Source organism: Drosophila teissieri, chromosome X (assembly GCF_016746235.2).
Source record: "Drosophila teissieri strain GT53w chromosome X, Prin_Dtei_1.1, whole genome shotgun sequence".
Classification (NCBI taxonomy): Eukaryota; Metazoa; Arthropoda; class Insecta; order Diptera; family Drosophilidae; genus Drosophila; species Drosophila teissieri.
Window position 1 is genome coordinate 11139452 of NC_053034.1, and position 26208 is coordinate 11165659.

General features: G+C 41.2%; 3 protein-coding genes across 5 annotated transcripts; 2 read left to right on the forward strand and 1 right to left on the reverse strand.

The window, feature by feature from the left end:
• Positions 1-3815: 3815 nt before the first annotated feature.
• Positions 3816-20319, reverse strand: LOC122623467 (protein ILRUN). 2 transcript variants are annotated; one of them, XM_043802652.1, is made up of 4 exons: positions 20052-20319; positions 5982-6545; positions 5086-5381; positions 3816-4714 (listed from the first exon to the last, which is right to left on the reverse strand). In XM_043802652.1, the coding sequence occupies exons 2-4, from the start codon at positions 6461-6463 to the stop codon at positions 4575-4577; spliced, it is 918 nt and encodes a 305-aa protein (XP_043658587.1). In that variant the 5' UTR covers positions 6464-6545; positions 20052-20319; the 3' UTR covers positions 3816-4574. The 2 variants fall into 2 exon arrangements, with proteins under 2 accessions (XP_043658587.1, XP_043658586.1); XM_043802651.1 differs by lacking the exon at positions 20052-20319 and adding an exon at positions 6666-6914.
• LOC122623466 (plastin-1) lies at positions 7300-23698 on the forward strand. Of its 2 annotated transcripts, none has more exons than XM_043802650.1 (5): positions 7300-7899; positions 20396-21506; positions 21860-22138; positions 22203-22456; positions 22518-23698. In XM_043802650.1, exons 1-5 carry the CDS (start codon positions 7825-7827, stop codon positions 22719-22721), a joined length of 1923 nt encoding a protein of 640 aa, XP_043658585.1. In that variant the 5' UTR covers positions 7300-7824; the 3' UTR covers positions 22722-23698. The 2 variants fall into 2 exon arrangements, with proteins under 2 accessions (XP_043658585.1, XP_043658583.1); XM_043802648.1 differs by lacking the exon at positions 7300-7899 and adding an exon at positions 17759-18184.
• Positions 23699-24883: 1185 nt separating this feature from the next.
• On the forward strand, positions 24884-25666 carry LOC122624616. The gene is made up of 2 exons (XM_043804270.1): positions 24884-24994; positions 25057-25666. Exons 1-2 carry the CDS (start codon positions 24953-24955, stop codon positions 25609-25611), a joined length of 597 nt encoding a protein of 198 aa, XP_043660205.1. The 5' UTR covers positions 24884-24952; the 3' UTR covers positions 25612-25666.
• Positions 25667-26208: the final 542 nt, after the last annotated feature.

Consider the following 26208-nt stretch of genomic DNA (forward strand, 5'->3'; position numbering starts at 1 on the left):
AAGATAGAGGGACTAGGCATAAAAAGCCAATCGAAAGGCGAGCGGCGAGAGCATCAAATTAAATCAGTTTAAATATGGCATAAAATAAGAGTACAAAATCATGTTTGTTTAAAAGGCCAACGGGGAAAAGGGGAAACGGGGAAACGGGGAAACGAACGCCAACGGGTTAGAGTTAGTATCTGAAATCGAATTTATCGCCGCACAATTTGTGAAATTAATTTACTCGCCCCAACTTCGCTTCCACTCCCATCCCATCCATACATATGTATTCTTGGAGTATTCGAGTGATTCGAGTGAGGTAATTATGAGTGCCCCTAATGCCGTGGCAGGCGATACGCTGTTTGATTGTCAGCTGCGGTCGATAAGTTAAAAGTCCTGGCTGGCTGCCTCGCATAAATCGGGGCCCCTATCAGAATCTTATCGCCTCGCCACATCAGCGGTCAGAAAGTTCTCCCCCTCACCTTTTCCTCAGCCCACCTTGCCTCAACACTTACCTTAACTTAACTGAACTCACCTCGCCACAGCCCACAATTCACGGGCCAAAACAACGGTCGAGAATATCGCCATTTGGCGTTGACAATATTTTCCATGCTAAGAGACTTTTAAGCTGTCAGCGCGCGCCGCTCATAAAAATCGACCACCAAGCGGGACAGAATGGACGGAATCGAATCGAATCGAATCGAATTGAATCGCATTGGATCGGATTGGATCGCATTGGATCGAGCCGAGCTGAATCGAATCAAAACTGGGCCTAAATCGACACCGAAAGAAAACTGCAATGAGATTTGCTCAAGTTCTATGTGCAAGTAATAGACTGTTTGCTGCAAAACATGGCTCAAATGAAGATCGAAATATATAGTTTTATACTATTAATTATGATATATATGAGTATCTGTTTCTCCCAGTGCATTTCCAAGCACTGCGCTGCGCTCCAAATTGCATTTCGAGGTTTCCCAACAGCGTCAAACTGTCTGGCAATTGTTTTATGCATTTAATGGGCTCCAACTTGTGGGAGGCGGAGACATCGGACATCGGACAACGGACATCGGACATTAACTCGATTGGATTGGAATGTGACTCTAGCAAATAAATCAAAGGCCCCACGATCATAAGCTGATTGCAAACGGAACTCAAGGAAAAGCGTAGGAGAGTGGGATTCACTGGCCAATATTGCAATTTAAGCTGATTAGTAATTTATTAATTAGTTTTCCTTTTGCTTGTAACTTTATAACTTTAGAACTTCATAGCTTTATAACTTCATATAAATACAAAATTAAATTGCTACAATGTGGTTTGCATTTTGCAGTGAAACTCTGGTTTAGGCCACAAACGGCATGTACTAACTTGGCTTGCGATTATTTCATATTTCTGTTTTTCACACAAATTTTCAAATTTTCACAGCAAATGCAGAATGGCAGGCCTCGGACTAGTTGGCCCACTTCCCCTGCAACCCCCGCGGGGAATACCCGGCTGTTTTCATCTTTATTTGCTTTTCCAATTGACACGCCCCTCCCCCCACGCTCCTCCCCCCGCTCCACGGCCGCACTTTTCCTGCGATGAAAAACAAATGAAACGAAACGAAAATGAACAAACAAATTGCCGGCGTTGTAACAACTTGACATCAGCACGTGCCCTTGTGTGAGTGCCAATGGGAGTGGGGCAGTGGCGTGCGAGGGGGGTTTCGATACCCCAAAAGGGGCTTAGAAATTCCCTGTAATATATGTAAGTCTGGGCAATGTTTATCTTATTAAATATGAAGTGCCAAGTTCCGCAACTTTATAAGATAATACCATCTCTTAGTTACAAAATGATGAGTAGTAATTTAGAGTTTCGTAGCATTTGATCCAATAATTCAATTCAGATTGTTACTTTGTAGCTTAAGGATGAGGGATAAACTCAGCCCCTTTCAGCTTCGGCTTCTACGCCTCTGGCTGAGTGTGTAAAAGATTGTTGACAATTGCCAATGGCTGCTTGTAATTCCCAATCTATGAATATCAAATAGGCCGGGGTCTCGCGTCCAGCACCCAAAGTCCCCAGCCCTTGTTTGCCAATCAAATCATAATCTGAATTTGCGAACAACAAGTAGATAGTGGCATGCGGCATGGGGCATGGGGCATGTTGCACTGGGGGAAGGGGGAAGGGGTATGGGTTGGGTAGATAGGGTATAGGGACATCCTGAAGGCGCAAATGCAATTTTACAATGTTACATGAAACGAGAAAACGCGCAATTTGTGCAAGAGCGGGATGGCAAATCGAATGGCGAGGGGGGTAGTAGGATGAGGGGAGTGGAGGGCGACAGGGAGTGGGTAGTACAGTGAGAGGGAGAGGGAGGGGGGAAGCTGGAGAGGACTTGTGCTTTGACGCCTTTTTGATTTGATTGTCCATGACATGACGGCATCCCAGTCCGCTCATCCTGCCCTTCGTACCGCTCACCACCCCCTCCCCCTGCCGAACACACACACATACATATGTACATGCATACATAGATATTCGCATATTCCTGGAACCCCCTCCCCCTCCCCCTGCAAGCTGCTCGTTGCATGGGCGCCATTTGTAATTCAAGTCAAAAGGCAGTCGGTGTTGTTGCCGTCGACGTGATACCCTGCGAGAAAGGGTATTCAGGTTTTGCTAGATTTGCCTTTGAAATACGAACTAAGCTAAGGTGAGCAATAGAATAAGCTCTAATAGAACGTGGAATACCTTTTGAAAGATTAAAAAACCTTAATTAAAACTTGTGGAATGATCAATTTGTTACCGATCTTCAAGTTTTTGATGGCTTATAAATGGTGATTTTAAATTTCGCATTGTAATAACTGAAGAAACAGATTTTTTTTATATTTATTAAGTGAAGAATCCGTACATCATAATATTGTATCTTAACATCACAGGGGAGAAATATCTGAAGAAACAGTGAAAATCTTAAAGATGCAAGTTCGAAATACACCGATAACTACAATTAACAATGGTATGTTCTTTTAAAGGGTATTTCGAAATGGCACTCAAGGCTTTCTCTCAACGCCCGGGTCCTTGCTGTTGTTGCCACTGTTATTCCTCGACGGATTATAATTTTCTTTTCCGTTTCAATGCATTTCATTTCCGTGCCAACGCACGAACGACCCTTGATCCCATCTGTATGCCAGTGTGTGTGTGTGCCAGTGTGTGTGTGTGTGCGTGTGTAATTGTGTACTTTGTATTTTTGCATTTTTGACTCAATTACAATTTCCATGCAAAGCCGGCAGCGAAAAGGAGCAAAAGCAGGGGCGTGGAAATAGTCGCAAGCATAAGTAATATTGCCGGTAATCGGATTACATAATGTGATCAGAATACGCCATCAAATAAACAGCAGTCTAATGTAATTTCCTTTTTCCTTTTTTTTTCTCTTTGAAATTCGCCAATTTTCTGATTGCAATTCAAATTTGGTTCATTGGCTTGATGTTTTTTTAGTTTAAATATTTCAGTTCCAATATTTCAGCTTGATCACGTTTTTAATTTGGGCGGCAATTTTCAAATTTCTGCTTTTGTGGGAATGGCACCTCTTGCTGGAATAGAGTGCTGCCAGATCGATACAAATATGAGCCGAAATGCTGCCAATGTGAAACTTAGTCAGAAAAATGCTGCCCATCAATTCCGTTAATTTAAATAGTAATTGCGGAAAACCTAAATTACAATTTAAAAATTAGGAAAAAAAAAAACTAACAAAATGCAATAGTGCAATCATTTGGCAAAATAAGTTAAATATTTACTTTACTTTGTACTCATTTTTATATAACATAAAATATATATTTCCACCGCCCGAAAATAAAAGACAATAGAACTTTCTTAATCCTTCCGCTTCATTCTTGTTTTTGCTCAATAAAACACTTAGGTCTAATTTTGTTACATATTTCTCAGCTTTCATGCTTCTCGATTACTCAAAAAATAGGAATTTAAATTACTGAAAAAAAAGGCTCAATTATGCATTAAACAATCGCACGCACACACAACTTTACCGCCTAAAAACTAACAGAACATAATGTGGCCACACGATTCTGATTCTAATTCTGATTCTAATTCTGATTCTCACTTTCACTTTCACTTTCGATTTCGATTTATTTCGCTCTCTCTAGAGAACTATTGCCGCGCACCCTTCGCTCCCGTCTCGATATATTGATATATATACTATATATATAAAGCTGATCCGTCTTGACACCAAAATGAAGGAGGGGGCAAAAGTGGGAGGAGCAACGAAGGGTCCTGCAATCGAACTCAAACTCTAGTTAAACATGGGGCTGTGTAGTATATGTATGTATGTATATATATATATATGAATTATATATTGTATTGTACATGTGAATGGCGTTGGCTACTACATACTCATGTGTATAAAAGTTCCTTTCCTGTATACAAATCAACTACTGAGAACAACATTATGCCTATTTGAAAAAAAGGGGGAAAGGGAAAAGGAAAAGTCTAGTCATATCGTAAACGTTACATCATTCGCGCAGGTTCATGAAATGCTATCGATGAGTTTTGGGACCAAGGACCCAGCTCGAAAACGGAGGAGGATGCCGAATGCTAGATGCTGGACGCCGCGTTCATTGGGTGTGCGCGGTTATCACGATGTTGATTTGCGGATACACATCCGGCTTGGCCTCCGACGTGATCAGCTGCACCATCCGCTGCTGCAGCTCGTCCTGGCTGGCCTGCGTGCCCGGCGGTATCATCCATATGGCATCTGTGTGGACAAAAAGCGTTAAAACGGGTCATTAGAAGTGCGTTCTTAAACATTATTATTATAAATACAGTTTGGGAGCATAAAGGTCAGTCTTTTAGAATTATTTACAGACTTAATATATTTTAAAAGGTATATCTGAGGAAAACAAAGTTCTAACAATGGAACTGCATGTTGATTTAGAATGTGCTACATAATGTGTTCTTTTGCTTGGTCAATGGAAATTTAAGAACTTGATTATGATCAGCCGGTCGAATTGCTTGCTTGATCGAGGATTGAGAATACCTCTACAAACTGAATAACTTGCAACACTTGTGGTTTGTTTGCTCAGTGGATGATTCTAGTTCTAAGATCGAGGGCTGTCTCTTGCTCACCGCCAAAGTACCAGCCATTTGGAGTGCACAGCCGCCACATGATCGGCGGCTGCGTGGGCATCAGATCCGCCAGGATATCACAAGTTTCACCTGGACGCAGGGCGGGCACATTGATGCGCTGCGTCTGGATGGGCGAGGTCAGATAGCAATTGTTCGGCCAGCGCTCGGTGCCATCGTTCTGCAGCTGAAACGCCTGCTGCTGAGCATTCAGGTGCTTTCCCTGGACGATCTTCATCGAAGGCAGCGACTGTAAACTGCAGAAGTCCAGATAGCAGCCGACCGCCATCTGCAGGCTCCTAAAAGTTCAAAATATGACGATTAGTAAGGCTCCATTCAACAGGGTTATTCACAATATTTCTCTTAAGGCTATGAATATGTACAAATTTGACCGCTACCTAGTATACGAAACTATAGGCAAACTATAATTTACAGAGATATCTTTAATATTAAAATGTACTTGAAAAGTTGGGGTCGCTCTTACGATAAGGCTTTAAGGGGAATATAAGATAGCGCTTTAATTTTCCTTTTTATAGTTTATAATATGTTATATATCAGCATGACAAACTCAAAAACCTTTGTCTTTGCTTAATTGACTTTGTCATCTTCATTATTCGCAAACTATCCCTTCTATACAATTGACTCACATGAATTTATATATATCTAGATAACGTTGTTTATGATGATCGTAACGTGAGAATTTCTGAGTGTATCGTTATAAGTAACACATCCTTATGTAAAAGATAGACATCTGCTAGATTATAATGAATGTTGTTATTCCCCAAACACAGGGAAACTGTATGAAATCAAGAGATTATGACACTTTCTGTGTTCCTAACCTTAGGTTTACGATAATCTGCACTTGCACAAGCCACTCAAGGGTAGATCTATATCCTTACCAGTTACTCATCTCGAGGTAAAACCTGGCCGATTCCCGGTTCATCTGGTTGTTCATGAGGCTCTGGAACTGGCTGATGAGGTCCTCGTGATCCGTGGTGCCCATGCAGCTGAACTGTTGCAGCAGCAGGGAGTCGATGTCGAAGTCATTCGTCGGCAGACACTTGATCGTGGATGCGGATGCGTTTGTGGATGGTGCGGATGGACTGGGATTCGCATTCGAATTGGGATTCAGATTCGAATTCGGACTGATGTTCGGGGCGGAGTGGGGCAGCATTCCGGGGGGCGCGGGCAGGGGTATGGCCATCATGGGATTTGTGGTTGTTGTTGTATTGGTTGTGAGTCCGAATAACGGTTCACATTGCATCTGTTGTTGCTGCTGCTGCTGGCTGTCCGAGTTTGGATTGGGATTCGGATTTAGATTCAGATTCATATTCATGTTCTGCATCTCGGCGGCGTTCTCGTAGTTCTCCTCCACATCCATCTCGCTATCGCTCTCGCTCTGTCTCGATCTCGATCTCGCTCTCTCTGGCTGTGTCCTTTGTTTGCTTTCTCTCCCTTTCTTTCTGTAATTAATATATCAAATCAAAATCGCAATCAAATGAAAATGCGTTTTACGCTTTTGTTGTTGTTTGAGCACTTGTACACGCACGCACACCGACGCACGTTCGGTTGGAAATACTCACACACACAGGCACGCACACACAGATGCAGCAGCTGGTTTTAAAGGGCGACAAAAACAACAACAGCGGCGGTCACCACGGCCAAGGGAGCGGGGCGGGGGGCGTTCCGGCTACCAGCGTCCGCTGGCGTGACCTGTGACCTCGAAGAAAGCCGAAAAGCGATCGCTTTGAAGCGAAGAAATGCGGGAATAAAATAAAAAGGCAACAATTCTGGACCGTACAGTGTGACCAGGCGGTTCTATTCTTTTAGTCAAATTAAGTGTGAACGTGACAAGGCGGCTTCGATATACCACCCGGTAACGGAAAAATACTAAACGTTTTAAGCAAACAATATAATAATCAATTATAAACAGAAAATACAAATATTTTATTGATCTAATCGTAAACAGCTTAAACGTTTTCGTTAGATGTATTTCCCTACTTAAATTTTTCGTTAAACTCGAATAAGAACCATCTTAAAATAATTTTGTTTTTATTTAAATTGTGGGGATTGCATTAAAAGCATTTTGAATTTTAACGAAGATCTAACTTAAATAGAATAGTATGCCCAGTTTTGGAAATACCGCGGTATGTACTACCGTATATTGATGGATTTGCATTTCCGAAACGGTCACACTGCTCGCGTTCCGTTTTCTTCTTTCATTTCCCACAATACAACCTGCAATTTAGTTTTCTGTTTGTTGTTAAACATCTAACAAAAGCGCTTCGCACGCACAGCAAACCGGTCGATTCCGAAATTCAGACGTGCTAAATAACGTTTGTAAGCAAAATTTGCTCGGTTGAAGTTGTAAATAACAACACGGAGGCTTTAAATCCGGCTTCATTTTTTTTTTTTGGTAAAAACCAGTAACAAACAAAACCAGAAACGAAAGTGTGTGGGTGAAAAATTAAGAAAAAAGTAAAAGAAGTTTAAGAATATTAGCACAGAAACGCACAAATACATAGATACGTATAGGAAAAGGAGCGCGCGGTAAAACAAAAAAAAAGAGGAGCAAAAAGAAGAAAAACGCCGACTGCGAAAACGGCGACAAAGTGAAATTGATAATAAACGGATAATTTATTTAAAATAATAACCAATCAGCGGCGTCAGTTATAAATAATTAAGAAAGTCAAGAAGAAAAGCAGCAGCAGCAGCACACTCACACACACACAGACAGCGAAAATGGCAACACTAAACAAATTCACAAAAACGCTGTCCATTGATGAAAAGGCGGAGATCAAGGAGAAATTCATAGAGGTGAGATGACAAAAAGAGCGACAAAACGAAATGGTTGTTAGCAATGGCAATAGCAGCAGCAACATTCAATCAATAAGAGTAATAATAGGTGGCAAATTGTTGAAATTCAAATTGAATGACTCACACACACACGCACGCATGGGGCGCAGGAAGAAAACCGTTAAGCGGTGCATGTGGGCGTCGGCGTTGACAATGGGGAGCAGCGACGCCAACGCCGACTGCGCAGCCAGCAGCGACGCTGGCCTTCAACAGTGCAAAGCAACCCCCCATGAAGTGGACTTAAGTGATGAATAAGCAGGGGCGGGGAAGAAGGAGCAGGAGGAGAACAGAGGCGGCCCTAAGGTTCAACTTTGAAGGGGTCTTACCACTGTGTTTTTAAGTTATTTACTTGAAATTATACGCCTTAAAAACTTCATTTAAGGGGGTATATTAGTCCTTTAACCCTTTGAAACCCCCCCTCGATCCGCCACTGGAAAAGACCGTGAAAAGAAGCAGAGACAAAGCATCGCTAGCTAACGGTTAATGCGCTTCGCCCGCTGCTGCATGTGCGAGTGCGAGGGAGAGGGGCGCGTGCGTGGATGTGGGTGGGAGGGGGCCAACAGATGAGCAAACAAGTTTCCCTTTCCCGCATCTCTTATCTCCCGCTCTTTGGCACAGTGGAGAGTCGTTATCAAGAAAAAGTGAGACGAGTGGCGACAAACTTACTTTAATTAAAAAAATATATATTGTGAATGTTACTTTTGATTTCTAGACGAATATTTAAATTATCAAACTGTCTGGGTCATGTACCATAAAAACGAGAATAGATATGCCTCCATCACTAAATTCCACTGTAGACGTTACATTGGCTTTTTACCGCCTTGATAAAGTATGCAAATATTTCTTATCGTGCACCGAAAATTCCCCTCAAATATTTACAGAAGAAAACACATTTTTTTTTGCTTATTTTTTGGGTGGAGCCCTCTGCAAGTGCAAAGCCGGGAACAAAATCATTATAAAAGCAGCGCATGCGTGGAAAAACGCAAGTTCAATGCCGCAGCCAGCGTCGCTGCCCATCCCCCCTCCCCTCCGTCTAAGTGACTAATGCTAAACAAACTAAAAAATAACACAACAACGTTGACACGAAGCAACCATCATCTTTCACTTGGCGAATCTTTCTCGCGAATTTCGCGAGAACAATATTTGGGCAAGGCCAGCGTTATAATGTTAGCGTATAACGTGCATTTATTTCCATACCATGACACCACGTAAAAGTCGCTCTGCTGCCACCCCTTTTTATTTTGGGGAGTGGGGGGTCGCAGGGGGCGGTGTGGAGGAATAGCATGGAAAACCAGTTTCTGCTTAAACTAAAAATAAAAATCACAGGCCAAGGCACATATACGAGCCCCGTCACCGGGAGAGCGTGAAAAACTACGTCTCAGTCTCAGCTCGGTCGCAGCTTCAATTCAGATTCAGATATCTGCTCTCAAACGCAAGACAAGTCGCACAGTGGGCCACAGGGGGTTGGTCTACGAAATAAACTCAAAGTCTTACATAGGTCAGAACGCTAAGAATGGGAATCCCCATAGGGGTATTTTCAATCGATGAAAACCGACGAATAGTTTGAGTTCAGAAGCACTTTAAATTTATATTTTTAAGCGCTTCTTTTAATTTTTCATAGTTATGTAGTCTTTTTCTTAAACAATCAACCATTCTACATCTACAATTTGATGAATTCGACCCACTGTGCATTCGTCACCTTGGTTCAGGGGGCAACCGGAGTCGAGCAATTTTCGTTCAATTTTATGCACACATTTAATAGTTTGCAATTGTTTCTTGCTGATTTTTCGCTCGCCCGACTTTTCGAATCCCGCTCTGCAATTGGCATTTGGCTTTTCGCTGAGCTCGTAATTCCCGGCAATTCCGAAACCAAAAAAAAAGAGGGAAATAATAAACGCCCACGCTGCAATTGCTTCGAGTGCAGGCCATAAAATCCGTATATGCTGGAAGACATAAAAAAAAACTTTGCTTGACTGCAACTGCCAACGGGGAGGGAGAAAACGGAATGCAGGCATACAAAAGGGAATCCTATTAATACAATAATAATCTTGGCCTAAAAACCCCTGCCACAAATGTGCAACTGGAAATTAAGAGCCCTGAATCTTAATTATTTCACTAATAAATTACACTTTACTGAAAGGGGGGCTCACTTTTTATCTCAGTGTACCATTTAAGTCGGCTGCCGTCGCACGCGTGTTTGGCCGTTAATCGGTCGAACAATATGGGTCCATTGTGCTCGGAACTCCAATGGATCCGCGTGGCCAACAGAACGATTTGCAAGAAGCTGATTCCGAAACGAGATCAGGATAAACACCACCGCACCAGGCACACACACACAATGGGTGGGAGTTGTGTGGGCGGGGAACAATCGCTGCACTGATTGACACTTGAAAGCTGAAATCTGTTTTTTTGTTGGATGCTGCGATGACTAATGGCGAATGCCTCAAATCCAAATCAAGGGAACAATTTCGAAAGCCAAATGAACAGCAATTCCGCGCTCATTTTATTCACTCAATGAAGGCTGCCTGCTTATGGTATGGAAATTATGGTAAACAAACTTGTTTATCCCACGGGGACTCTATTTGATATTGTTGCAATTGCTATCTGGTGACTAATTACAAAGTAGGCAATGCATTTGGGGAGTTTTTTGGGTGATAAACTACTATTAGCGGGGTTTACATTAAATATTAGCAATAATATTTATTCGCTACAATCTAGATTAATCTCGTTCAGAGTATTAAGGATGCGGATTCAGGATTACTGCCCATCGCATGTGAGTGGCACATTGTTGCCATTTGCTTGTGTCAGGCAGCAAGACAGAGTTGCCACACCCACATACAAAGCGTTGATTTTGTTTGTCTTTCGTTTTCGTCTCTGGTTGCTGTGTTTCTTTCCCATTCTTCCAGTGTTTTTGTTTCGGTTTCTGTTTCAGTTTCTGCGTGGGAGTGTCAGTGTTAATTGCCGCAAAGCCCCGCATTTTGAGTGCCCCGATGTGAAGGAGATATGCAATGTGTTTTTATGGTTTATCGAGCTTGCATACTTGATAAACAATGACGGTAGAAATTTAAGCACTTCGATGAATACATTAGTGCGCTATTTTTAGCAGATTTATGAGTAAGCTGCATTCAGAGTTCCCATAGTTTTCAAATATCTTGGCATTAAACTGCAGTTATACCCGATTTTACACCTTTAGTGTTCCTCGATTTATGACTCTGGGGATGCTATTATCTTGGGCGCAAGTGTGTGCCGCCTTTGTTGCATTGCATGTTGCTGTTTTCAAAAGCTAATGGGCAGGCACATAATTCATTTGGCTGCGTTTATTAGGTCTTTCGGCTGCTGTTTTTTCTTTCCCGACGTTTTTTTCTTTTTTCCTGCTTTTACTCGTGTGTTCCCATTCACACAAAAAACAACACTTATTGTTGTCTTTTCCGAATTTATAATTCTTGGGGATGTTGCTGCAGCTTGGCTTTTATCAACATTGTTTGGGGCCCTCAAGTGCATTTTGAGTGCAGGCTACTCGGGCACTTAGCGCTAAAAACGCTTTCTTTATTTATATCGTTTTTAACTTCTTTGTCATTTTAATGCACATGCCAAAGAGTTTTGAATACCCGAACATACAGCCGGCACACTCACAGTGCCCGTCAAAAGTCGTGCCGCACAGTGGGTCGTGATCAGACAGCGATGATATCATTCGATCCGCAGATTGTGTGCTTATGAAGTCCATGGAACACGTAAGTGTTACGTGATTGGGAAGCAAACAAATCGAAATATCTGAGAACCATTTAAAATGTCGTTTTCAAAATCTGCGTATTAAATCAACACAAATTGCACACCAAACTGTGAAAAATACTTGCATATATCCATTCCATGTTTAAAATACCAGTAATATATGAATTGTTTTGGAAATTCGCATAGTTACACTGTGCATTGCTATCAAGAGTGAAAGTGTCCGTAATGCGTTGATTGCATTTTATGTGCGATAAGTTGCAGCTGCATTAAGACAACCTCTCCCTCACTTTACCACTTTTTCTCTCGCTTATTTGGTTGTCCTTTTTCTCAAGTTGACGTACTGCATTTCCTTTCGTTTTAATACTCTTGCTTGGGGCAATTACAATTTTCCAACTTTTCTGGTAGGTGATAAAATAAATAATATTTATATATATGGCTTACTTAACCATCACACTTCTCCACAAGATGCACATTTCCAATCGAACATATGTATCTAAATTGACCAATCTTTTTATCACTGCATCTGGTAACCAAGAATTCTAATGTCTTGATGTACAAAACTTCCGACAGATGACCAATCTGGAATGGAATTCTCCCCTTAAGGGTATTCAAATCCCGGGTACCATTTTTGGGCGCCTTTCCTCGTTGTTTTCGAATTGTTTTTTTGCGTGCCGGGTTTGTTGAACTCTGGCCAGTTACCTTTTGGGGGCAGCGTCGGATTGTTTGTCATTTCTTTTTATCAGTTTTTGCCATTTTCGGTTTTCACTTTGCCACTTGGCTGACAGAAAGGCGAAGGGAGAGAGAGGAATGGGGCATATGGGGGATATGGATATGGATATGGATACGGGTATGGTAAATAGAGACACGGATGATTTAGTGGCTCATTTCCAATATTTACCGGAGTGTAACAGTGTAACGTGCCTTTCCCTCCTTTCCCCCTATTTCCCCTTTTTCCACATTTTCCCCCTCCGCATTTTCCACAGTGCTTTTTGTGTCGCTGATTAACCGTAAATTTGTCATAATGAAGTGCAGCGTTGACTTTCACAGATCGCTCGTAGTGGCAGTCGCGTGCTCTATACACTTGACGAAACACTGTCTGTTTGTTGTGGGAAATCATTGGGGCGCGGCCAATACAATTAACACCCACAACCGCGGGCGGGGAACTAGTTCATTAGCCGAACTAAACGCTCCTTTAGCGGCACAATTGAGTGGCCACAATGTGATGCACTTCAATTAGCAGGGCAGGGCACTGTAAGAAATTCATTAATCATCTTATTCTTAAGAGAAATATAGGAAAACATAGAACTATTTTAAGGAAGATCTAACTGGGAAGTATAAAGTATAATAGAAATAAGAACATTTAAAACATGTTGGCAATAATCTTTTCAATTGGCTTATATATTTTGTTTTATTCCAGTTTTGTGGTGACATTTTCATAGCTCCTCATAAATACTTTCTTTTCGAGCAAGAAACCTTTAAAGGAAAGCAAAAACTTCGATTCGAACCCACATAGTTAGTTTATCAATGACATTTTCATACGATATGTTGTGGCGTCTGTTTCAATCCATTGAGGGTGTTCGCTCGCCTAATTGGCAAGTGGCCTTTATGACTCATCCCTGGTAATTTATCCTCGCCCCTGACTAATACCCGTATTATATATCACTCGCGAAAGTGTAATCAGTCGGCGGGGCGGGTCTCTGTGGCAAAAGGAAGCGAAAATACCCGAATATGTTTCAGTTGGGGCAAGCGGGAATCGCCCTGTCTTATCCGACAGTTTTACATACACATACGCATAGTGGAGGGAAAGAAAATAGTTACCAAAAAAGATATGTAACCTTAGGTCAGACAATGAAGTTATCCTAACAACTTTTATAAAACTGTCAACTGTTCTGTACATTTAAGTTGAGCAAGTTAAACAAACGAAAGTTTTCGAGTAAATTTAACATGTTAGTTAATATTTATTATTCCTTTTGGAAGTTTATATTTTAATCGTCACGCCCAGTGGCTAAAGCCATCCAATAGAGCCTCGACCTCAACCAGCATTACTATTATGTTACCAGCAATTGTCTTCTCGGGTACACGCCCACAACTTGGCGAGGGACGCTCCGTCTAGTTGGCGGATATGTGTCACTGCTGATTATACAATTTACTTAACAGCTTTTTTTTTTTTGTTTTTTTGTGTTGTTGTGCGTGCGCTGGCTGGACGCGCTGCAAATTTCTACATAAATATTTACTACACTCAAAGTTGCGAGTAATCGCAGACAAGCGAAAACTCAAAATTTACTTTACGTGTTACAAATTTCAATTGACTGCGACAGCGTCGAAAAAAAAAGCATTAAAAACGACAACGAAGCCCAAGTTGAATGCGAACAACGACCGGCAAACAACCAGAAAAACAGCAGCAAATAAAAAAAAAAGAAAAAAAAAACCACAACAACGCCAAGAGAAACGAAAAGTAACGCACTGACACCGATTGACACGCCAGGCGACAAAAGTTTTGAGCAGTGTTTCCTATTCGGGCAAGAAGTTAAGATACTATTTCGCACTCTGTTGCAGGTTGAGGGAGAGTTCTATAAAGTGGGATCTATATACTTTTAATCTTTAGAAATGGGCTGGTAAACTCTTTGGAAGGAAGCATAACTACTTAAGATACAAAAGACTACAAATCCTGCTTACCATACAAATTGTATAAAGTAAGACAATTTGAACTTAATTCATGAAAGAAATACAAGATCATAATGTTTAGCCAAATATTTGTATTTTAACAAGTTGATTGAATTAAATACAAAATGATAATGTTCAGGTAAATATTTTTATTATAACAACTTGATAGAATTCGGTATAGAATTGAATTGGAATTTTTAAGGTCGTTAACACAATAAATTGTATCTCAAAAATGCAGAAAAAATGCTAAAGTAATCCTTACTCCCATGTCTGTGTGCTGAAATAAATATAATGTACAATTCCTAGTAATACATTCACACTTTTGTGGGGTGCACGGTCGTAAAGTATCTATTGGTGGTCTTTTTTACGGCCGTGCAACGGTAAACAACTATCTAGCATATCATCATTATCATCGCCAACATCGGCATAGGCATGGGCGCATTATTAATTTTTGTTCAATTGATTTCCCTTGCCTGTATTCGATTCGAGCAGCCACTTCGATTTTGGCCCAGCCGCCGCGACCTCCCGAGCAGCGGGGTCAAAGGGGGGGCACTTGGGGTGGTACTTGGGGTGCTTGGGGTACTTTGGGGGTCTTATATGCATACCGCATAAAGCGGGGTATGAGTATCTATCAAACATTGCTGATTAACATGTTTCGAATGCTGAGCGTTGACTCACGTTTAATCAGCGCGCGTTGTATTGTTGCTGTTTGGTTGTGAATGCTTTTTATTGTGATTGTTATTGTTGTTGTTGTTGCTGATGTTGATGTAATGCTGCCTCTGTTGTCGAGGTCGCGACACACTGAAAAAGTGGGTGGAATGGGTTGGATTGGGATGAAAGGGGAGGGAAGCAACCATAGTTGCACTATCGCACGGCATTACTTGATATGCAAAAGCTAGTCTAATTCCACTTGTCGTGCCGGGCATACGAAATGACAGTTTTTGGACTCGAAAACCGGTTCAACGAAAGCGAAAAAAAGTGGCACAAATACTTGATGTTTTCCGTTTTCTCGGCCAGGTGACATTTGCAATTACGTCACTCAAACATTTTCCCCCTAAAAGCCGCGGCAAACAAAACTTTAAAAACTATAAAGGCCGCTTAGGAATTTTTTTGTTTGTGTTTATTTTGTTGTATGCTTCTTTCTCGAATTTTTCGCCGCTGCTAATGAACTTCATTTGCTGTAAATTGCCTTTAAATGACAGTGACTAAGCTCCGAATAGCGGCGCAAACATTGACGCTCGAAAAAATAGAAACAACAATTTAAAAAAAAAAATAAACAAAAAAATACAAGGAAAAACGTTCATTAACAAAAATTTCGCGCGTTGTTTGTCATAATTATGATTGCGGCCTAGGTTCTCTTCTGGGTTTGAAAAAAGAAGAAATCTTACACTTGGACAAACAAAACTAGCTGTTAGGCGTATTTATTTCAGGATTTTTTTTTTTAAGATCTATAGATCTAGATATAATAACTTAATAAGAATGATGTAAATAGGTATATATAATATAAAGAAATTACTGTTTATGAACCCGTTCTGCTTTTCTTCGAGTGTACATATAGCATGGGCAGGTGAAGGGTTAGCAAACATGGGTGACACCAAAAGTGAACCCGTAGAAAGTTGCTTGGGGTCAGGCGTGTGCGGTTCTGCTGTTTGATTTCCTACTGCCAGTGAAGAACGCACTGCAAACTGCCTTTTAACAAATTTAAATGTGTAAAGAAAATATTTGGGTTCCATTAAATGAAATGCTAGCCGTACTTGTACTACAGGTGCTAATTAAGTGCAATCTATTCTTGACTTCGAAAACAATAAACTCATCTCATGAGGTAAATAGTTGTTGAATCATTGCACTTGACCAGGCAATTTGGGATAATTTGGGAGTTTTAAAAGGTTAACGACCGATAAATATATATTATGAAGGCAAATTAGCACAACACTTTCGAAGAACACATTGCAACCAATCTGATAGCATTACTACATATATGACTAAACTCAGCTGCACTCACTCAAAGGTGTGGATAGTATTATGTAATGACAACTGTTTTACAACAAAAGATGCAGTTTGCTCAGCTGGGTTTATTCTATTCAGTTCGATATATCGTTATGTCGATCGAGGAGTGGCGACACTTACGAGCAATCAACAAAGGTCTTTGTACATTGTATGTCCAGCGATTAGTCATCGCGAGTAACTGATCGATAATACTACTGACCACTGTGCATAGATACACTGGGGAAAAAATGTGCTCTCAAACTATTTGATTTTTACTACTTGCGAATCCTATACCTTGGCACTATTGAGGTCTTGTTGCACTATCATAAACCCCATTGCGAAATGAAGTCATCTGGAAACAAGATCCTTGAAAGTTGTACGATAACCCCATGGCTTTATGTCTAAAGGAAGTGGTGCTAAACATTTATAGTCGCATTGCTTTGTCTTATCGCGCTTCGAACTTTTATTATCTTGGCTGGAATTAGATTTATGTTGTACAAGTTATAACCTAACCGAAATGACAATTGCCACATAATTCCCCCGCTGATATAATGGCTATTAAAAAACCAATTACGTTTAAATACCGTGTCCCTCTCTCAGGTGTTTCTTACACTCATTTTCCCATTATCTCTCTATAAGTTCACCCGCCAAGTGCCAAGTGGTGGTACTGCATTTAACCGAAAACTTTTCGATGCGTAAGCAATTTGTTGAACGCGATTTTGGGCTCTTGAGAGTGTTGCGAATAGGGTTGCCACGTCACGGCAGAGGCCGGAAATTAACAGATGAATCAATTTAAATTTAAGCTATTAAGTGCTTACACTCATTTATTTCAGCTTATAATTCCTTATAAAACTGAATCACTGCTGTAAGTCACGGATGTGTTTTTGTACACTTATAGTGTATGGTAATTGATAACAAAAAAATAACTTAAATTATACTACGATAAACAATAGTGTTGTTATTCGTTATTTCCAACTGAACCCTTATAAGGACTTTTAGTTACCCTGCATTTTAGGGCGACTTTGGTACCTTGCTGCATTGTTGCACCTGAGAAAGAGCGAAAGAGAGTGGCCAATATCGGTGGAAGCAATAAAGTGAAGAGGCGACTGGATCTTATCCATTCCAGGAGAAAATGGAAAAATATACCTAACAGAGTTTTTTTTATTGATAGATGATTTCTGCACATTTTTAGAACCATTAACTTTGGGCTGAGCAATTTTTTATCGTAGTTTTGTTTTTGCGATTTAGGATGACGCGTTTTTGAAAGGTGTTCTTCTACTGCCTCTCTTTTCTCGGCTTCTCCCCTCTCTTGCTCTCTCATTTACTGATAAGGAACCGTTCGATTGGAGTGCGGTTTTTTTGCCTCTGTTTTTTGTGATAAAAGAAAAGGCATAAATAGTCCGTTCCACCGAAACACTCAATTAGTACTCAACTGTAGCTCGTGGAAAGCGAATCAGCCCAAAAAGAAAGAAGAACAGAGAACGAGGAAGAAGAAAGCAAGGAGTAGTTACAACAAATATTTAATTAAAGCTCGCATCCTTGGCTCTCTCTCTCTCTTCCGCTCTCTCGCGCCGACTTTCCTTTGCTCTCTCTCTATCGATTAACTGGAGATCTCTTCCGCTCGCGCACCACCCACTCTCTTTCTGACGCGTTCGTGCGTGTGTGTGTGTGTTTACTAACTGTGTGCAAATCAATTAATTTTTTGTTGTTTGTTTGTTTTCGCAACGAAAACCAGAAGGAATATCGTAAATAATAAAATTAATTCCGCGTGCAAATATACATTGGAATAATGGCCGATATTCTCAACGTGGAGCAGCACCAAACGGTTCAGGAGTTCAAGCAGAATCTCGAGGAGCTCATTCCCAACGTAGGTGGCGCCACCGTGTCGGCCACAGTGGATAACCGCTAAGCCAAACAAATATAAGCAATTGAGATCGTTTAATAGGATATCGCAGTAATTCGGAAGTTAATTTGCAAATTGAGTTTATAAATGGAGAAGAACAAATTGTGGCTATGGAGTTGAACAGCCTTAAAAACAGCGAATTTTATTTTTTATTACTCAGAATTCACGTAATCACTCCCTCTCGATTTTGGTGTGTCTATGTTTTTTTTTCGCCCTCTTTATTTTCCTGCCCTATCAATTTTTCTCGGGGCACTTTATGGCTTTTTAATCGATAACACCGACAGGTGACACGCATACCAATACCCAATGCCCATAAGAGGGGCCTTTACAGTGAACACCTCCGATAAAGAGCACGCGCTCCAAACTGACCCACTGCAGACCTCCCCCTCCTCCAAAAATATGGCAAAAATCAGAATCACTTCCGGTCGATGTCAGTCATATGTTAGCCAAAAGAATTTCCCAGCTATCAGTCCGCTTCGATAGTCTCTTTTTTTTGGCCAAGGACAACACCCTCGTTGGCTAAACGGTTTTCCCCCCCTTCGAGAACCCGTGAACCACCCACTATCATATCATTACCATACACGTAATCGAGTGCTGCTTTCGATTTTTTATGTTCGCTTTTTGGCGCACAGAAAGTTATCTTATCGACAAACAGCAAAAGCGGAGCAATCAACGCACCACTACAACTAAACCGAGTTACCAACCAGTGAGCCATAAATTCCACAGTCCACTCTATCAGCCGATCCAGCTTTGCAGCCCCTCTTCCCCCTTGGATTGGTCCTATTTGTATTTCGCACACAGAATATGGCCAAAATGTCGAACCTTTTATGGTACCGTCCGGCTAAATACTTGGGTTTTCCCCAATTTCGATATTTCGCATTTGGGTTCAGGAAATTCGCAACCTTCTGGGGGGAAACTAATTCCAAGCATATGAACTATGGTATTGCATAGAACTAAACTACGATATGATGTTGTATGGAAGCTAATTTAAATGTTCCACTACATTACAAAAAGGTTGTTAAAAGACATCAGTGGTACAGAATAAAATGTTGTTTGCAAATAAACTAACCATAATAGTATTGAGTTAGGTTAGTTGTCAGTTAGTTTAAAAAGATAGTATACACTGCAACATGGATCAGCAACCGTTTTTTATGACTACAAGAGAATACTTTGCTTTAAATTAGATTTATATTTTGTAACAACTCTAACCATAAACATTAATATTTTCTAACAATGACCAAACTAACAGCTTATCTTATCTAAAGTATTTCAAGCATATTGACCAAAACTCGCGTTTAACCATTGAATATGACTAATGCATTAAAGTATAGTTGTGAAACCCAAATAACTGGGAACATAATATAGCTATGGGATTTACTTTGATTATTATGGTCTTATATGTGAATATGTTAAGGGAACACCAGATGGATTGAAATCTGTATTTTAAGTGGCCATCTCTTAGTCATTGAATTTGGCAAGAAATAATCAAGAAGTGAATTAATTTGGTGGTGTCCGAAACTCAAGTGTTTACAAACTGAATCATCGGGTGGTTTACAAAAATTTGTTTAGGCTTTCACTTCTTTAGTTTTTTTCATGAGAAAAAAACTTCAACTACCGAAGTATTTTCTCTTATTTTCTGTGGCGCCCACTCACGCTTTTGAACTGTATAAATTGAAGCGAACAATTTTCGATAATCAACGATATGTCAGTCAGGTGGGAGATAGTGCCCCTCGAACTGGAAACTGAAAAGTGGAAATTAAATTCGATAAGGCTGGCACACAGAGCATATAGCGATAAGGTTGCTGGAGATGGAAAATACAATTTTGCATACCGTATTCCGCAAATAAAACAGGTGAAGGCACTGGAATGCGGCTGTGTGTTTGGCTCTCGGCGGATTTGATTGATGACTCACAGATCGATCGGGGCAATAGGCGACGGACAACTCACTCATGACCGGGGATTACTCATCATGGATCTTTCCTCTATTTCAGTTTGTACTGGTGTGCCCTTTTAAGTCATTTTGAGTTCCGAGAAGGCCAGTATTTAAGTTTATGACTAAGGAAGGTCAATAATGTTTATGCCAATGCTATGAAGTGTTAATGGAAACTGACTAGATCTAAAACAAATTATTTAACTAAATATTTATACTAAGTGAAACTCACCTCCTTCTTCCAGCTGGATGCCAACAAGGATGGCTTCATCGATCTGCACGAGCTGAAGGATGCCCTCAACCAGGTGGGCTTCAAGCTGGCCGGCTACCAGGTGCGCGAAATGATCGACGAGTACAAGGGCAAACAGCTGACCGCCTTCCAGGGCAAGTTGAATCTGGAGGAGTTCGAGGCACTGTGCCTGGACCTGAAGAGCAAGGATGTGGCCAGCACATTCAAGACGGTCGTCTCCAAGAAGGAGAACCTGGAGACCCTGGGCGGCATGTCGAGCATCTCGTCCGAGGGCACCACCCATTCGGTGCGCCTCGAGGAGCAGCTGGCCTTCTCCGACTGGATCAACTCGAATTTGGGGCACGACAAGGATCTGCAGCATCTGCTGCCCATCGATAGCGAGGGCAAGCGCTTGTATCTGAGCATCAAGGATGGTATTCTGCTGTGCAAAATCATCAACCACTCCTGCCCGGACACAATCGATGAGCGGGCGATCAACAAGAAGAACCTCACCGTCTACCGGGAGTTTGAGAACTTGACCCTCGCCTTGGTTTCCTCCCAGGCAATTGGATGCAACATTGTAAACATCGATGCCCACGATCTGGCCAAGGGCAAGCCACATCTGGTGCTGGGTCTTCTCTGGCAGATCATCCGCATCGGTCTGTTCAGCCACATCACCCTGGACAGCTGTCCGGGATTGGCAGGCCTTCTCTTCGACAACGAACGTCTCGAGGATCTGATGAAGATGTCGCCGGAGGCCATCCTCCTGCGCTGGGTCAACCATCATTTGGAGCGTGCCGGCATCTCGAGGCGGTGCACCAACTTCCAGTCGGACATCGTCGATTCCGAGATCTATTCGCATCTGCTGAAGCAGATTGCCGGCAATGATGCGGATGTCAATCTGGACGCCCTGCGGGAATCCGATCTGCAGTCGCGCGCGGAGATCATGTTGCAGCAGGCCGCCAAGCTCAACTGCCGCAGCTTCCTCACGCCGCAGGATGTCGTCAACGGCGTCTACAAACTCAATCTGGCCTTCGTGGCCAATCTGTTCAACAACCATCCGGGATTGGACAAGCCCGAGCAGATCGAGGGACTCGAGTCCATTGAGGAGACGCGCGAAGAGAAGAGTAAGTACTACAAATGTTGTTACTTTTCCTTACATAAAACAAAAGAAATATCAAAAGTATTGATCAGGTTTATTATAAAAAAAAATGTAGATATCTACTGCCATTTATAGCATGAGTAAAGCACTTCTTACAATTATAAAGATATTTTTTATCAATTGGCTTTGCACAGGAAGTGCAAGCCATAAAAACTGAGAGTTTTTAGCTCGCAAGACCATTTATCAAAAGAAAGGAAGCTAATTATACATATGTATTCGTATATGACTAACAAAAGAACGTAGCCTTGAGAGTACTTAGGTGTGTTATATTTAATTGGAAAATATTTTACTTACAACGAGCATTTGTATTATTTCCAGCCTACCGCAACTGGATGAACTCGATGGGCGTGGCACCGCACGTGAACTGGCTTTACTCCGATTTGGCCGACGGTCTGGTCATTTTCCAGCTCTTCGACGTCATCAAGCCGGGTATTGTCAACTGGAGCCGTGTGCACAAGCGCTTCAGCCCGCTGCGCAAGTTCATGGAGAAGCTGGAGAACTGCAACTATGCGGTGGATCTGGGCAAGCAGCTGAAATTCTCGCTGGTCGGAATCGCCGGCCAGGATCTGAACGATGGAAATGCCACGCTGACGTTGGGTAAGCATTGAAATGATTTCGCACTTTTGGATGATACTAATGGCGAACTACCTTATTGTTACAGCTCTCATCTGGCAGCTTATGCGCGCCTACACCCTGTCCATTCTGTCCCGCTTGGCCAACACTGGCAACCCCATCATCGAGAAGGAGATCGTCCAGTGGGTGAACAACCGACTAACGGAGGCTGGCAAACAGTCGCAGCTGCGTAACTTCAACGACCCGGCCATCGCCGATGGCAAGATCGTGATCGATCTGATCGATGCCATCAAGGAGGGCAGCATCAACTACGAGTTGGTGCGCACCAGCGGAACGCAGGAGGTGAGTCCTGACAATTGCCATGAAATTTGATAGGCTGAACTAACGCTTATTGATATCGCAGGATAACCTGGCCAATGCCAAGTATGCCATCTCCATGGCCCGCAAGATCGGCGCCCGCGTCTACGCCCTGCCCGAGGACATCACCGAGGTGAAGCCCAAGATGGTGATGACCGTTTTCGCCTGCATGATGGCCCTCGACTACGTGCCCAACATGGACAGTGTGGACCAGAACAACCACAACAGCTCCGCCAACAACAGCAATTAGGCGCCATAGCCACAACTCATTTATACATAAACAAAAGGATAGGATTTTGAAGAGGAAGAACAGAGTGGGAACTACGTAAATGTGTCGTATTCGCTAATTACAAATAACTCTATTCGATTGCGTTCCTTCCTGCGCTACCAATACATTTTTGTGTGTGTTTTTTTTTTAATTTCAATTACGTTTTGTAATTTTTTTTATTATATATTTATATATTATATAATTGAGTATGAGTTTCCCCCCTATTGTAATTAAGCAAACAGATTTTAGAGTGTCGCACATCTGTTTTTCAGCCCGGCGAGGTGTTTCTTTATTAGATTTGTTTAACAATTGTTTAATTTTACAACTGTAACCTTATTTTATAAATAGAGGTTTAGCTTTTTCCGCTTTAAATCCTTAAAAGAAAGAATTGTGAAACACGAAAAAAAAGAAAAAAAAGCGACTTGTGCAGGATTAAGAGAGAATTATAATATTAACATTGCGACGAAAACAATTAACTTTGTAATATATATACATATATATTTATATACGATTACGATATGCGCCTATATACATAACATATAAATTTACATAAATCGATATATTTTTCCATAAACTCGTTGCCTAAAGGGAGATAACGAACGAAGATCAGGAATGGGGAATATCCAGAAACAAAAGAAGTCGAGGAAAACAGAGTAACTAATTTTATATTTACTATACATTTTTTTGCAAGTAATTGTAAGCCGCTTTTGTTTATGTTTTTTTCCAACGTGTATGTTTGTTCAATTTCTTTTTACATATTTGTATAATTTTGCGTTTAAGTGCGTTAGAGCGAGGTGGCAATAGGTAGCGCCAACACGGCGTAGAAAGAGAGGGCAACAAACATTTTTAGTGCAATGAGGCGACATACAAATCCAAGAGAAAACGAATTAAGAAAAAGATGAAGTAATACTATATGCATAATACAAGTAAAACAATAAAGTAAATAAAAAATACCAACATATATGGCGTTTCACTTCAGATGTAAGCGAAAACACTTTATAAGTCATGCTATTTGCTTTGATTTTTATAGAAAATCAACATTAAGTCACTGGAGGTATTTTAAGGGTCAAACACATCAATAGTTATTGACACTTATGTCATATACTTTTACAGGTTGAATCATTTTTGTTTTTTTTTAAATATGAGAACAAGTTTCGCATTGATGACTAATGGCATAGCATGCAGCAATGAAACTCACGTTTCCCGGAAATAATCATAAGGGAGATATGAAAGGCGATGGAGTTAATGGCTATGCGTGTATAAATCCTTATCGATACGGTCCCCTATATGAGGCGGTTTTCGTCTTTCGGACCTTCCATCTAATCGAACGGCTTATCAGATAAGGCGCTTCTCACGTGGAAGCAAATCAAATCGAAGGGCACTTCAATGAAATCGACTTATGTACTTTTGCCCAGCGATGATGACGGCGATGAAGCAAACAATGTCATGCATGGGAATCCGTATAAGAAATCCGAATCAAATCACCGGCGATTGCAATTGAAACTTGTGAAAATGGTGTGACTGCACGGTGGCCATTACTCTGTAAATTGCTTTATAGAAACAAAAATATTAACAATTTGGCTTTAAGATTCTGGACGTGGCGGAGAAATGATGTGTGGAAATGCATTTAAATATAAATATTTCCCATTACTTTTATATGTTCTATAATGGCTACAATGGATCTTAAGCCAAAAAGTAGGCAAATATATTCTGAATGAAATGGTATATTTGAACGTAAAGCTTTTCGTATATCAAAGTCAGCCCAACAGTATGATTTAAAATCGAACGGTTGTTCAAGTTGTTGTTATAAGTCTTTCAGACGCATCGTTATCTATTGGGTTTTTACTTTTTATAGATAAATTCGGTGTCCAATTGATCAATTGGCTTAAGCGTTATCAGAGCGCCAATGTGACTGGCTCAAGTTCCATTTAGTCTTAACCCTCTTTGTTAACACCTGAAATGAATGCAAAAACTGGGATGTATGTATCTATAATGCCAGTACAAAAAATCTAATTTAATATCCTCCTGGAAATAACATTAGTTATGATAAAGTTGGTGCTGGAAAAAAGCCTTATGAAGGTATATGTTAGTAAGGTATCTCGAGTTTTTGAATGTGCAAGTCGTACGTGACACGTAGAGGGTTAAAAAACGCAGCGATATAAAAGGAAGCCATCGGAAAAGGTTTCCAATAGTTGACTAAAAACAACGACAACATGAAGTATACCATTCTTATTTTGGCTCTGGGCCTGCTCTGCGTAAGTTTTGCAATGGAAAACACAAATTTCTTGCGTAATAGTGGCAATTATTTATGTTCCAGGTAAATGCATTCGTGAAGCCTGTTCCCATCGCGCTGGACGCCTCGCCAGAACTGGACGATGTGACCGATGGCAGCCTGGAGGTGGAGGACTTCAGCTTGCGGAGTACGACCTACAAATCCCTGAAGATCGCGCTGCGCAGCATCAAGGGACTCAACTGCATCCTCAAGTGGGTGGCGGGCATCGAGGACAGTGCCACGCAGTTCAACACGGACGTGGTCGTGTGCGGCGTCAGCGCCAGCAAGGATGTGACCAACCTGATCAACGCCAACAAGAAGATCCTCAGCACCTGCAACGACCTCATCAATCTCAGGTCGAACACTTGCCCCCAGACGGACGACGAGCAGGCCAAGGTCACCGGCAGCTGCTTTGTGAAGACCCTGCGCAAGGTGTGGTCCCTGAAGAAGCAAGTGGACAATGCCATCAATCTGGCCAAGAAGATCCCCCAGACCGGTCCCAATGCCGTCGCCTGTGTCTCCGATGCAGTCAACACCCTGACCACCTACTACACCGCCTTTCCCCAGAACATCATCAGCTGCTCCCAGCTGACTTCTTAGGGGCCCAGTGACCACCATCGATTCGAGCATTCAATAAAAATCAGTGTTAACACAATTTTTGGTTGTTACTTATTTTGATTAGAGGATACTATAAGATACTATTCTTCAATTATATTTTATATAATTTTATATAATTTTATTTGGGATATATCTGACCAATCTGTTGAATGGAATGTAACAAGTACATCATTCCTATTGCAATCACAATTTATATTATGCATAATTGATATCATATCATATGACAACAACAAGGTAAAATAGTTAAAGAGGTAAAACTAAATATGTTTAGTTACGCTTAACCATAAATATAGTGCCTCTAAAAAAATCCTAGTACAAGTGTACTTTCTATCACTATGGATGGAATTGATAAAAATGGAAGTGTGACAAAAACAACATTTCTCGGCAGATATGATCACCTTAACCTAGGGCCACTAGATTTCCATTTCAGCCATGAGCAATGTTTGCAGATAAGGCGGCATTAATTGGTACTATAATACGTTTTCCATACGTTTGATACTTCAAATGATGTTAATACTCATGCTTATTTCTAATTTATTTTTAAACCACTTTAAATATTCAACAGCTGTCAGCTGGACG

Bases quoted from the DNA above. Each gene is read 5' to 3' on its own strand.
- LOC122623467 (XM_043802652.1), bottom strand. From the start codon at position 6,463: ATGGATGTGGAGGAGAACTACGAGAACGCCGCCGAGATGCAGAACATG. The intron at 5,382-5,981 runs GTAAGGATATAG...TTGAACTTTTAG, and splicing joins TACCTCGAGATGAGTAACTG to GAGCCTGCAGATGGCGGTCG. The intron at 4,715-5,085 runs GTGAGCAAGAGA...TTGTCCACACAG, and splicing joins AAATGGCTGGTACTTTGGCG to ATGCCATATGGATGATACCG.
- LOC122623466 (XM_043802648.1), top strand. From the start codon at position 18,107: ATGGCCGATATTCTCAACGTGGAGCAGCACCAAACGGTTCAGGAGTTC. The intron at 22,139-22,202 runs GTAAGCATTGAA...TTATTGTTACAG, and splicing joins AAATGCCACGCTGACGTTGG to CTCTCATCTGGCAGCTTATG. The intron at 22,457-22,517 runs GTGAGTCCTGAC...TTGATATCGCAG, and splicing joins GCACCAGCGGAACGCAGGAG to GATAACCTGGCCAATGCCAA.
- LOC122624616 (XM_043804270.1), top strand. From the start codon at position 24,953: ATGAAGTATACCATTCTTATTTTGGCTCTGGGCCTGCTCTGC. The intron at 24,995-25,056 runs GTAAGTTTTGCA...TTTATGTTCCAG, and splicing joins TGGCTCTGGGCCTGCTCTGC to GTAAATGCATTCGTGAAGCC.